The sequence below is a fragment of the Microtus ochrogaster genome, chromosome 6, assembly GCF_000317375.1.
Source record: "Microtus ochrogaster isolate Prairie Vole_2 chromosome 6, MicOch1.0, whole genome shotgun sequence".
NCBI lineage: Eukaryota > Metazoa > Chordata > Mammalia > Rodentia > Cricetidae > Microtus > Microtus ochrogaster.
In genome coordinates, this window is record NC_022013.1 from 87,442,601 (window position 1) to 87,455,666 (window position 13,066).

The following is a 13,066-nucleotide window of genomic DNA, read 5'->3' on the forward strand; positions in this document are numbered from 1 at the left end:
TATAGACCTGGGGATAAGGGAAAAATCTCATTTTAAAATGAGTATGAGTTTTAGAATTCTGCATTTGTATTTGCATTGGATCTGATACAGTTCTTTCAAGCCAAAGGAAAACAGTGATTTCTACACAGATCAGAAGTGTCCATTCTAATGTTTACAACTTTTAAAAGGCAATTTCCATAAATTATAAATAAGTTACTTATTTAATAAGATGAACTCATAGTTGTGAAGACTCCAAAGGCTGTTACCAAAGTTCTGGCAGGTTAAATACCTACTAAAGGTATTTTCCATAGAGATAGCATCATCTAAGTATGCAGTGGATAGATGAGCAAGAGGACCGACCCTTCCTCAACTTCTGTCTTTTATATAAATACTGATTCTTCTCCCTCCCAAAGGCCACATCTCTCAGTTGTATTGAGGATGCATGAATTTTGAAAAGGAGACTGTCTTAGTTATTTTTTTCATTGCTGTGTACAAATGTCTAAAAGAAAGAATGTGAGGAAGGTTGTGCTTTTTGTTTTTCTTCTCAGTTTTTTTTTTTTTTTTTTTTTGGTTTTTCGAGACAGGGTTTCTCTGTGGCTTTGGAGCCTGTCCTGGAACTAGCTCTGTAAACCAGGCTGGTCTCGAACTCACAGAGATCCGCCTGCCTCTACCTCCCGAGTGCTGGGATTAAAGGCGTGCGCCACCACCGCCCGGCTTCTTCTCAGTTTTACATGGTGTAGTCCTGTCATGGGCAGGGAGAGCCTGGTAGCTGAAATGTCCTGACTCATGGTAGCAGAAGCTTAGGGTATGCCATCTGCATAGGTTGGCATATTGGAAATCAGAGAGCTTGCTAATAAACAGGAAAAAAGAAAAAACTCCAGTTCTCAGGCCTTCGTGGCCTTTATCATCTAGGCATCATGCCTCAAAAGTTTTTAATGCACCTCCCAGACAATATTCGGACACATGAGGCTGTTGGGGGATGTTTAATATCCAAACTATAACAAGTACCTTCATTTAAACCATAGCAGAAAGTCAAAGAAATTGAAGGATATGGATGCTATGTAGTTGTAGAGATTGAAACCAGAAAAAGATTAAGGGGTTAAACAGGAGGAAATAAAGGTGGGATTGAAGTTCATTTTTTGGAAGGTAAACAATTTTGTTTTATGGGTGGTAGGGTTGACATTTTATTGGCGATAGGGTTGACATGAGTTCACCCAGAGTCAATTTATTATTTTCTAACAATAATTGTTCTTAAAATTATTAATATTTGGGGCTAAGGAAATGGCTCACTGATAACTTAAGCACTTAAGTGAGCAAGCTTGAGGGCTAGACTTCGGATTCCTAGAAACCCACGTGAACGCTGGGTGGGTATGGAAGTCTGCTTGTAATTCAAGCTTCTCTGGAAGGTGGGATTACAAAAGTAGCCATATTGGTGAATGCTTGGTTTGAAGACCTTGCTTCAATAAATAAGGTGGAAGAGCAGTTGATGATGATTCCCAGTTTTAACATCAGGCTCTCATACAACCACATGTATGTGCCTCTCATGTACACTCACATGGACACCACACACATACCATTACCATATTAAGCATTTAGTCTAGTAAATATACACAATACTGTACAGCCATCACCACCATTCATCTGTAAAACTGAAATGTAGAACTATTAACCTGTAACTTCTTCAGTGCTCCAGGCCTCGGCAACTACTATTATATCTCTACAACTTCTGCTACTGAAAGTACCTGTATAGTTAAAAATCACATAGTGCTTACCTTTCTGTGAATGGCTTATTTTACCTAGCTTATTGTCTTTAGGTTGATCCGTACTGTACCAGGCATCAGAATTCTCTTCCTCTAAAAAGTTGCATGTACCTTATTTTGTTTATTCATACATCTGACCATGAACACTTGCATTATTTCCTATGTATTGACTATTGATACCAGTAATCATTTATCTACTTTAGCTGTTTTCTGCCTCAAAATTACATAAGTTGATATCCAAATGAAATAATACATCCAAGTATTTTGTGCTGGCTATGTCTAGGGATTATCCATTTTTACCAACATCTTTGTATTTCATGTTTTCAGAAATTATCACATTACTCTATTACCAGTGAGTTCTTAGTTAACTCCTTTTTTTTATTTTTTTTTTTTTTTTTTTTGGTGTTTCGAGACAGGGTTTCTCTGTGGCTTTGGAGCCTGTCCTGGAACTAGCTCTTGTAAACCAGGGTGGTCTCGAACTCACAGAGATCCGCCTGCCTCAAAAAAAGGCAAATCACACTTTACATTTTCCCTAAGCTAGCGTAGAAATCTTGGTAAGAACTTTTAATACCTCGGTCATACAAAGGTGTAGCATTTTTCTGGCAGGACATTGAGGATTTAATAAAGTGATTTTATGAAGGAAGTTTAAGTTGCTTGCTTTTCTTACAAAATTGAAGTTTTCTTTTGAAAATACATAGTAAAGTTAGATACAGAATAAGGCTTGAGACTTGGAATGCCATCATCATTTTTGGGGGAAGTAGGACTTTTTAATGCTATTTCAAATATAAGTTGTAGATTACATTTGTCCATAGTTATTTATTTTAATTGCTTTTAAAGAAGAATCCTCGATTTATTGCAGCTAATAAAGGTTAAGTTTGGAGCATTTATCCCAAAACCATCACTAATATGAGAGCATTTTTTTCTTGCCAAAGTTTTCGCACTGCTGGTTTTTTACATGAGTGTGGAGTCAGTATCTTGGTAGGAATCCAAAAACAGCACAGCTGTTATTTTTTTGTGGGAACTGTACAAATGAGGGTGGAGTTGCAAGTAAATGAAGTTTTCCCAAGAGTGTTTTTCATTATCTGTCCCAGATCAAGTTAGCTATACAGCAGAGTTGAAATTTTCGATGTTGTATGGCTTTGTTACTTTCTCAGAGCTACAGCCTCTGACCGTCCAGCATAAAGAATACCACCCTAAACTGTTATATCTTCTTTTTCTTTTTGGTTTGTCAGGGAAGCTGCTTTAGTTTATTTAGGTATTTGTTTAGTTTTGCTTCTATGAGATTAGGTACTTTTTCTGTATTGATTTTCCAGTTTCTCCATTATAATATTTAAAACTTGGAAATGAAAAATGGATTAATTTTTCTCAAATATCTATAATACTGAAGAATTCCTGGGAATTGATAATTATTATTTCAGTTTGTTTTCAAGAAAATCAGGATTTTGTTAAGACAATATATTTATACTTACACATGTTCATTTCTTACATGTGTAATTCCTAGAAATGGTTAATTTGTGGTATTCTGTTTTATTACAAGGTAACAGAAAATTGTGTCTATTTTTTTGAAACCAGAGAGGCATTTTGTTTGATCCTTAGTCCATATGTAAAATTCAGCTTTAGCTATTTCTTCCATTTTCAAATACATGCCACCAAAAATCAAAGAGTTTAATTTCAGATGTATTTTCTGTAAGAGCCTGAGTTCAGGGCCAGAAGTGAAACAGAGATCTCAGTTTTGTGCATTTAGTTAAAATTTTTTTTGTGTGTATCTTTTAAATGTTTGATATGATGAGGGAAAAGGGGCATGGTCTAAGTTATAAAGTCTTAGGAACTAGTTCATGCAGTAGCTTATAACATTTGTTTAGTTATAAGTTTTACTGATGGTCAGAAGACAAATTTGGAAGGTGAAATTTATCACTCTGTTTCTTTTTGTTCAAATTTTCATTTATTTTATTAGGAGAAAAACATATCCTTTGCAAACAGGGAGTCAGTGGGCCAAGTCTTTAGAGTTGGTTGTTTCTCGTACCTCCTGGTAACTGATAAAAGGTTATCACATGATAAAATGATAGTATTTTATTAAACTAGAAAGGTTAGAGAAAAGTCCTTTCTGCTTTGAAGACTGATAGCCAGCTATTTATTTCTCTGCGAGAGCAGAAATTACAGGGTAAGGTGAGCATTATTCTGTGTAAAGCCATCTGGTGATGAATCAGCCAGCTGCTTCCCAGCTGATAGTTAAGGATGGACTTAACATGTGGCCTAGCTCAAGTAATTGCATGCATTAATTATATACTAGGTATGCAATGTAAGGAAGCCGGAGTTTTTGGCATGGATTGCACAACGCACTATTTCCTAGTTCTGTGCCAATGCTGTTGTCCATCTCAAAACTTCATTATAATAATTTGCATCATTCAGACCCCTTGACATCAGTTCTCAATTTGAATTACATGTAACTACAAGCAGCATTTAAAAATTTTATTTTTTTTAATAACAACATAGTAATGGGTTTCCCTCTGGCATTTTCATACTTTCCCCCCATTGAGCTTCTTCCCTTACTCCCCTCCCTCACCCCTTACTCTTTTTCTTTCTCTATTTTCTAGACCCCATTCCACTTTGTTTGAGACAGGGGTTCTCTGTAGTTTTGAAGCCTGTTCTGGAACTCACTCTGTAGACAAGGCTGGCCTCGAACTCACAGAAATCCACCTGCCTCTGCACCTTGAGTGCTGGGATTAAAGGCATGCACAACTACTGCCCGGCTCACTTTATCATTTTCTAAAACTTTTGATGTGTGTTATTTTGGTTGGTTGTTATTGAAACAGAGTTTAACTGTGTAGAACAGACTGGCCTGAACTCAGATCTGCCTGCCTCTGCCTCTACTTCTGGAGTGCTGGTTTTAAAGGAGTGGTGAATAAAAAATATAAACTAAATTTTGCTGTTAGAGCTTCTTCAGCTGCATGCTAGATTGCCATGTTGTGATAGTTTGCACTATTGTTTTCATTTAATTCTAACAACAGCCAACATTTTTAACATAAAGCGTTGGAATGTACAGTGCAGTGAAGCTGTGTGCTCTGCTTGACAACTGCACAGAAATTTTGATTGGTCTCTTCTGAGACTTTAGAGTTTAAGTATTAAAATGCTAGTCCATTGGATCCTAAGATGAACTTATTCCACAGGAAAGTCCAGTTTTAAAACTGAATATAGTTCTAGGAAGGTGAAAGTGTAACTGTGGTGCTAGGTGGTATTTACATCTGTCTAGCTCCTGAGAGTTTGAATGTTAAACCTCTGTCATCTAGTTGTGTTGGTGGGAAGCTGCTTGTTTGTTTCCTGGCCACCCAGACTCCAAAAATGATCACACAAAAATCTGTATTAATTGCAGTACTGTTTGGCCAATAGCTTAAACGTATTCCCAGCTAGCTCCTACATCCCAAACTAACATTTCCATTAATCTGTGCATCACCAAGAGGTCATGGCCTACGGGCAAAGTTTCAGTTGGCTCTAGCCGCAGGCATCTGTCCCTGGCAGCTACATGGCTGTTCACTGACTGCCTTCTTTTTCCCAGCATTTAGTTTAGTTTTCCCTCCTAGCTCTCTTTTACTAAGCCACTGGCTTGTGGAAACAGATTTATTCATTAACCAATAAAAGTAACACATAGACAGAAGGACCTCCCACACCAGTTGCTGAAAAGCCAAGTCCTATGTGGAAGAAGATAAACTGTAAGAAATTGTTACAGAGGAGCATAACTAGAAAGTAAGGACCAGATTTACAAGTTAGGTGACCCTAAAGAGTTCCAGGTTACCTGCTTGTCAAGACTTCTGGTAGTCATCACTGCTCCTTCATTTATTAAAAATGCTCTTAGGGAGAGGGAGGGAGAGAGAAGGAAAAGAGGGAGAGGGAGATTGTGGGAAGAGGGAGGAAGGGTGTCAATTATGGTGGGTGAAAGGTTGTTCTAGACTAGGAGCTAGAGATGAAGAAACTCTACTTTGGCCTCCTGCTGGCACAGGTGAGATCTTGTGTTCTCGGTCCAGTTTAGAATAAGGACAGCTTCCTGTTTCCATCTAACTGTGCAGCATTCTCTACAAGGCTGAGTTCCCTGAAGCAAGGTTCTTTTGTTTGTTTGCCCTAGCAACCCTGGATTTGGTAGGCTTCTCAATAGGTGTGTGTGTATATACTTAAGTATATCATATGTTTTAATACATAGATACTTGGTAAGGCATTTACATGAGTTGAACTTGTCTGTTTCCTCAACATTAATTTTTTTCCTACTGTTTTGGAATTTATATTATCTATGTAATTTAATAGATATAATATGTATGTATAGTAATCTTATGCAATAGTATATCGAAGCTTCTTGCTTCCATTGAACCATAAATTAGTTGATCATTGATTGACCAGCCTCTCCTCATCCCCCCTCTCCTAGCTATTCCCAGATTCTGGTATCCACCATTATATCTTTTACTTCTGTGAGAGCAATGTTTTCAGATTGTACATGCCAGTGATTTTATAATACTTTGTTTTTATGTGCCTAGCCTGTTTGATTTAACCCAAGAGCCTCTATTTCCATCAGTGCTGGGTCGAATGGCAGGATTTTTTTCCTTTATTATGGTTGAGTATATGGACATTTGGGTTGTTTTGTTTCTTAGCTGTTGGAGTTAGTGCTGCAGTACACATGCGAATAGAAATGCTTCTCCCTTCTGTCTCACTTCCTTTGTATATAAATAGGCCTGTATATGGGGCTGCAGCATCATACAGTGGCTCTATTTTTAGACTTTTAAGAACCTCCATAATGCTTTTCATAATAGCTGTGCTAATTTATATTCCCAACTACAGTTACTACCAGCACTTATTATCTTTGGGGTACCTACTTTCTGGATTAAGGTGGTAGGTAGTTCATTCTGGTCTTGACTTTCATTTCCCTGGTGTTTACTATTGGCCACTTCCATGTCTTCTTTTGAGAAGTGTCTGTTTGGGTCTATTTCCCAGTTTGGAATTGCTTGGAGCCCAGGTGAATGACCTACTTGTAATTCCAGCACATAGGAGGTACAGGCCTGGGGTCCCTGGTGCAGTCTGGTTATCTCAACTAGCTGGATCAGTTCTAGGTTCAAGGAGAGAACCCACCTCCATAAATAGTGATCAAGGAAGATACCCAACAGCAACCTTCGGTCTCTACATTGTTCTCTTGCCACATAACCTGTAAACACAAATATACCACATATACAGAGACACATGAAAAAAAGGAAAAAAAATGAGTACCTGGGGGAATGATTGTAAATCTATCTTAGAGATATTTAAAGAAAAGCAGGTAATCTAGCTTTATGTTATATTGCATTCCCCAGAGGAGAAGACACTTAGTAGGCTCTAGGTGATTGCCTTAGCCCATAAAAGAATATACTAAATATTACATTTTGGTTTTATTTTAAAAAATGTGTATTCTCTAACTTATAGTTTCATTAAAAAACAAATAAGATTTATAAAAATAAATTTTAACTGCATTGTTTTGTATAATCATAATAACTGCATAAAATCAATTATATGTCAAATTATAATTAGTTGTAATATTACGTGTCATGCTATAGACATGTTTAAAGACTATTTTATAGCAAATGAGAATTAAAAACTTTTATAACATATGAATAGTGCTTGTTTAAACTATTTTTTCTACATAAAGAAGTTGCTTTTTTTGTTCATGTTTGGTCCCTGTGGTTTAGATTGCTTTTTAACCTGAATTTGATTTCCTTTGAATATGTCATACTGTAGTTTTCATTTTTGTTCCCTTTTAAAAGTATGTGACTATTGACCTACTTACTATTTAGTGCTTTAAAATGGCTTCTTCCTTGTACATGGAGTATGTAAATTATGTAAAATATTTACATAAGAGATTTCCTTTAGTTAAGTTCTGGTTCTCTGTTGACATGGTCTTGGAGACTGTTCTGAAATAGTGAAAGAATGCTGAACACCAGTTTGACAGTATGCATTGAATAGCTGGATAACTAGGAAACTTAATTAAAACATTTAATTTGACCAAACTAATTAAATAAGCTGAGAAAGTATTAAGATTTGATTGTTTTAACTTTATACAAAATTGTTTGCTTGTTTTAGTAAGAGTTGTGTGCATCGTGTATGTGTACATGACTGGGGTGGTTGGTTTTCTGTCAACTTTATACAAACTAAGGTTACCTGGGGAGAACCTCAGCTGAGAAAATGTCTTCATCAAACTGTCCAGTAGGTAGCCTGTGGAGCATTTTCATGACGGGTAACTGATGGGAGAGGGCCTATCCCACTGTGGACAGTGCCGCCCCTGGGAAAGTGATCCTGGATTGTGTAAGAAAGCAGGCTGAACAAGCCAGACTGACATGTTCCTCCTTGGCCTCTGCTTCAGTTCCTGACTCCAGTTTCTTTCTCTGACATTCTGTCTTGGCTTCCTCTGATGATGTCCGTAAACCAAATAAACACTTTCTGTCCAAATTGCTTGTCATTATATTTATCACATAACATAAAAGGAACTAAGATAGTGACTTTAACATACAATAAGCATTTTCCCCAGTACATTGGACGGTGTTTGCTTTAATGTATGCTTCTATTTAATTGTAGAATGCTCTCTTCCATTATAGTTTATTTCTTATTCAAATGTAGCATGGTGTACATCTTAGAAAAGAATGAAAATATTCTTTGGATTCCTAAGGTAAAACTTGAGTAGTTAATACCAAGACTAGAGTTTAGGAGAGGAAGCTAAGGAGCTTGGCACATAGTACCTTACCTAAGGCCTTGCAGAGGAGAAGTAGTAGAACTTCTGGGATCAGACTCACCCATCGATCTGTTTGGGTTTCTTACTAACAATGCCACATCCCATAAGACAATAATTGTTGGAATCTCAGTCTACTGGTCCTTCAGGGTTCCTGAAGGAAATCATTTCAATGGTCCATGGGACCAGATGTTTAATGATATCAAAGAACTTTCTGCCTCTCTTGTTGCATTTGTTAGTACACATGACACAGAGACAACTGTGCTAAACTTCAGCTCAGGTTAGGGCACAGGACCAGACTGTACCAGTGGTAGCTATAGACATCACTCTTGTACGAATGCAGTTAGAAAGTCTTAAAAAGCCACCCGCTTCGCCTAAGATTATCTCACAAAAATAGTAATGGTTGGTTACTATCTTCAATCTTGGATTCATATTTTTGTAGTGTGTTCTCAGAACTAGACGAAAGTACTTATAGGGTAGTTACACTCAGTGCCAGACTGTTGTGGTTGTCTCCTAGAAAGTAAGTTGTGTCCCTGTATGAGTTGTAAGCTGAACTAGGCCCATGCTTTCATAAAATATCATTTTACGTCAGTGATTGACAGATTACTAAAGTAGAGCTAAGCATTTGTCAAAATGAACCTTAAAAAGTGACAGGATTTTCTTTTCAGTGATAAAATTTTAGGTATCAAGGACATCATTTGAGATAATGAATTCTTCTTGCAAACTAATATTAAAAATCTTTCCGTTGAGATGAGTGGTAATGTTTAATGAATGTGTTTTAAAGTAGTGGAAATGAAAGAATCAAGTATTTTGAAGATCTACACAATTCTGAAAACCATATATTTTCAAAAGACCAATGTATGATGTTACAAAAGTCTACCCGAGGGAAGATGAACATGTGCATAGTCTATGCAGGGTTTCCATAGTGCACAGAATCAAAAAAATTTGGCTTTGTATAGTTATTTTTAGTGTCTTTAAAATACCCTAAAGATATTTCAAAGATTTAAGATAAAATCCTTCTTTATCACTCTAAAACAGCTTTCCTTTACATACTTTATGGTGGGACAGTAAGTGCAAGAAGTAGGGATTTTCTGTTCATCGAGTTGTTTAAAAGATAGCTCATATTGTAAGTAGTGCTGTTTTTCTCCTTGGAGAGTGGGCTAGAAAATGAAGTTTTCTACAAATATTAGTGATTTTAAGTGAGATTTCTTTGTTATTATTCTTTTAAATGAAACAAATACTAGTTTTTCAAGTATATCATAACCCATGTAAAGCAGTACTCTTAGGGGTCCTTTTTTGTAAGTACTAGAGAGTCCTAAGTACCAAAAGTTTAAGAATTGCTACTCTAGGAAAAATGCATTGAAAAGATAGAGTGCTTCTGTGAACCATGAGCACTGAGGAGGCAGTAGCCTCCTCAAGACTGCCTGATCTGCCTAGGAACTTCTTCTACACTTAATAGACAAGCAGTGTCTTTGGATTCCAGAGTTATTCTGGTTATATATCAGATTTACTTTCTCACTTTCATTCTTTCTTGAACTTTCCCCGTAAGACATGTATTTGTACTGCATAGTTGTTTTTTATATTACTATATTACTAGCTGTATTTGCTTGGAAATTGCAGATTGAGTCTAGAAGCATTTTTAGTAATATAATTAAAAAATTTATTAATTGACCAGCTACTTATTAACCTTAATTCTTTCATTTTTAACTGGACTCTTAAAGTTTCTGGATTACAACACTGATGAGAATGTGGTTTATATTGGGGGTAAATGTTGATAAAGGCAATTCTATTTTTGGCCTACTCACAGTGCTGGTAACTAGATACTGAAGAGTTTCTTATGTGCTTTTCTTCATCTGCAGGATGATGTAGCTTTGCTAAGGATTCAGAAGCTAAGCAGAAATGAGCTTGACATCCTGGTTTTTGGTGAGCAGTGGAGGCACTCGCCACAGGCTGCCCCGAGAAATGATTTTTGTTGGAAGAGATGACTGTGAGCTCATGCTGCAGGTAACGTGGCAGCCTTTTCTGTATGCAAGCACTAGCTTAGCTAGGCCCCGAGAGCTGTCCTCCCCTTTACAGAGCCATAGGATTCAGCCAGCTATCAGATACACTTTTTAAAATTAAGACTTAAATCTTCTGGCTCACCTAACTCTTGTATCAGTTTTATTAATTTTATTTATAATAAAAAATTATTTATTAAATAATTCGTACTATTTGTAAATAAGTTCTGTATTTTGAGGATTATATTTTGAAAAAGGAAAGCTTAAAACAAATGTCTGCGCACATGTGTGTGTGTGATGCACACACACATACATATATATGTACACTTACCTATATTTATAGAAAAACTCATTTCTAAAAACTGCAGTTTTAGAAATCATACTTTAAGTGATAATCAATTTGGTCAGAAAATACTACATTCTGTCCCTTTTTATCATCTTAGTCTTTGGGTTTTTATGCAGTTTATATTATAATATTATGTTATAATAGTATTAAAGGAAGAAATCTTGCAAGGTAGCAATTTTCTGACAATAAAATAGGTAAGATAGAAAATAATTCATTGAATTTCTGTGTGATAATTTCACAATTTTAAAAAATATGTACTTTGATACATCCAACAAAATCAATTAATTTACATTCAGAATTAAAATTTGAATTTATTGGAAAGAGTATTTTGGAAATTTAGCTACTTTCATCTTTAGGAAATGATGCCAAATTTATGTTTTATATTTATCATAACACAGTTTAGATTTCATTTAATCTACTTTTTTATCTATTCCTATATTTATCAACTGTCATAATATTGTCTATATATGTAAAAATCTTTTTTTGTTGCTTATTTTAGTATTTTCTTGTAGTTATTACCTTAAGGTTTTTACTTTTAGTCCCGTAGTGTGGATAAGCAGCATGCAGTAATCAATTATGATGTGTCTGCGGATGAACATTTGGTGAAAGACTTAGGCAGCCTAAATGGGGTAAGATAACCATGTGATTTTTACTTTGGTCGAATACTTATTTAATGTTAATAAAGTTATATTCCTTATTTGTAAGTCCCCTTTTCTTCAGTTTATCTTTTCCTTTCAAATAATTAAAAGGTGCATAGTGCATTGAAACTATGCTTAGGAACTAAAGAATAAAGAGGAACTAAGAAAAGCATTTAATGATGTGATGTTTGACAAAGATTTCCTGTAAGGAGATGAGATGGAGTTTGAGCTCACTGTGTGACTGCAGTTCATGTGCAGGGAAACAGAAGGCCCTGGTGGTCAGAATGTGTAAAACTCTGGGCACAAGAGATACAGTCTCACTTTAGAAAATAAGAATGGAAAGGTAGATTCAGTGCTAGATACTGGAAGACCTCCTCTATTCTAGGGCTGGAGTAAACATAAGGGATTTAAACATGTGCTTTAACACACACAATACATTATTGGAACACTAGGATTTGCTCTTGCTGCTCTTTCTTTGTCTTTTTAAATATATTTGTGTAACTGGTAGGGTTTTTTTGTTATTTCTATATGATCTTCCTACATTTTACAGAATACTTAATAGTCAGGATATGAAAGAAGATTGATGTATTAACTTATTTCAACATTTTAATTTTCCTGTGACTCTTCTAACAAGCAAATATATTATCTTTGATATTATATCCTGTTGAAATTTGACAAACTATTTGTTTTTTGAGTGATTCAAATTGCTGCCGTGAAAAATACACATTGAACACATGGAAAGCAAATGCATAAATTTTTTTTTTACTTTTTATTTTGCCTACTAATAAAAGACTTTAATATTGATTATTTGAACTTTTTTGGTTAGCTATTCTAGTACATGTAATTAAGTCTACATTCTTCAACTTTGAAGTGAAATTCCTCCCATGTGGCATGAACCATTATAGACTGTCCCCTTCCCCCTTGACATTCCTCCAGAACCAGAACCGGAGTCTTCCTGCTCTTCTGTTCCCCTAGGAGGAGTCCGAACGGGTTAGGTTTTCTTGGGCAGAGTTCTTTCCATTCTCCTTGCCATTCTGTACTTTTTAAAAGAGTAAAGCTCAAATTCTACTTTTTTTTTTTTCAGAGACAGGGTTTCTCTGTAGCTTTGGAACCTGTCCTGGAACTAGCTCTTGTAGACCAGGCTGACCTTGAACTCACAGAGATCTGCCTGCCTCTGCCTCCCAAGTGCTGGGATTAAATGGGATTAAAGGTGCCTGCCATCACCGCCTGGCAAGAGTAAAACTCAAATTCTACTTCTTAAAGGGACAAAGAGAAGGCCCTTGCATTTAGGAACATAAACTAGTTAATGTTAACATGCTGAAAGAATTAAAATTAAAAAACAAAAACAGACAAACTAGGCACACGTACTATAAAGTATATATATATATATATACTAATAGTGTGGATTACAATTCCTGTTGACTTCTTCCACCAGAGCACTTGCCTCTGTACCTTACCATGCCTCGCACATCCCAGTCCTGTCTTTTGTTGCTTTGCCACTACACAGCAGCCTAGGTTCCAGCCTACACCCATTGTCTCCCTTTTTTCAGACTGGAGTTCGGTGAGGACATGAATGCAATACTCAGCACATTCATAAAAAGTTGAATGTGATT

The 13,066-nt window shown here is 36.0% G+C and overlaps 1 protein-coding gene across 9 annotated transcripts in view; it reads left to right on the forward strand.

Annotated features, from left to right (window-relative positions):
- Positions 1 to 13,066, forward strand: part of Cep170 (centrosomal protein 170) — an 88,401-nt gene that overhangs the window by 10,784 nt on the left and 64,551 nt on the right. For all 9 annotated transcript variants that reach the window (XM_005348998.3, XM_013346983.2, XM_005349000.3 and 6 more), the window contains exons 2-3: positions 10,332 to 10,476; positions 11,355 to 11,444. In XM_005348998.3, the coding sequence (XP_005349055.1) occupies positions 10,372 to 10,476; positions 11,355 to 11,444 (195 nt within the window). In that variant the 5' untranslated portion in view covers positions 10,332 to 10,371. The remainder of the gene's footprint in view (positions 1 to 10,331; positions 10,477 to 11,354; positions 11,445 to 13,066) is intronic.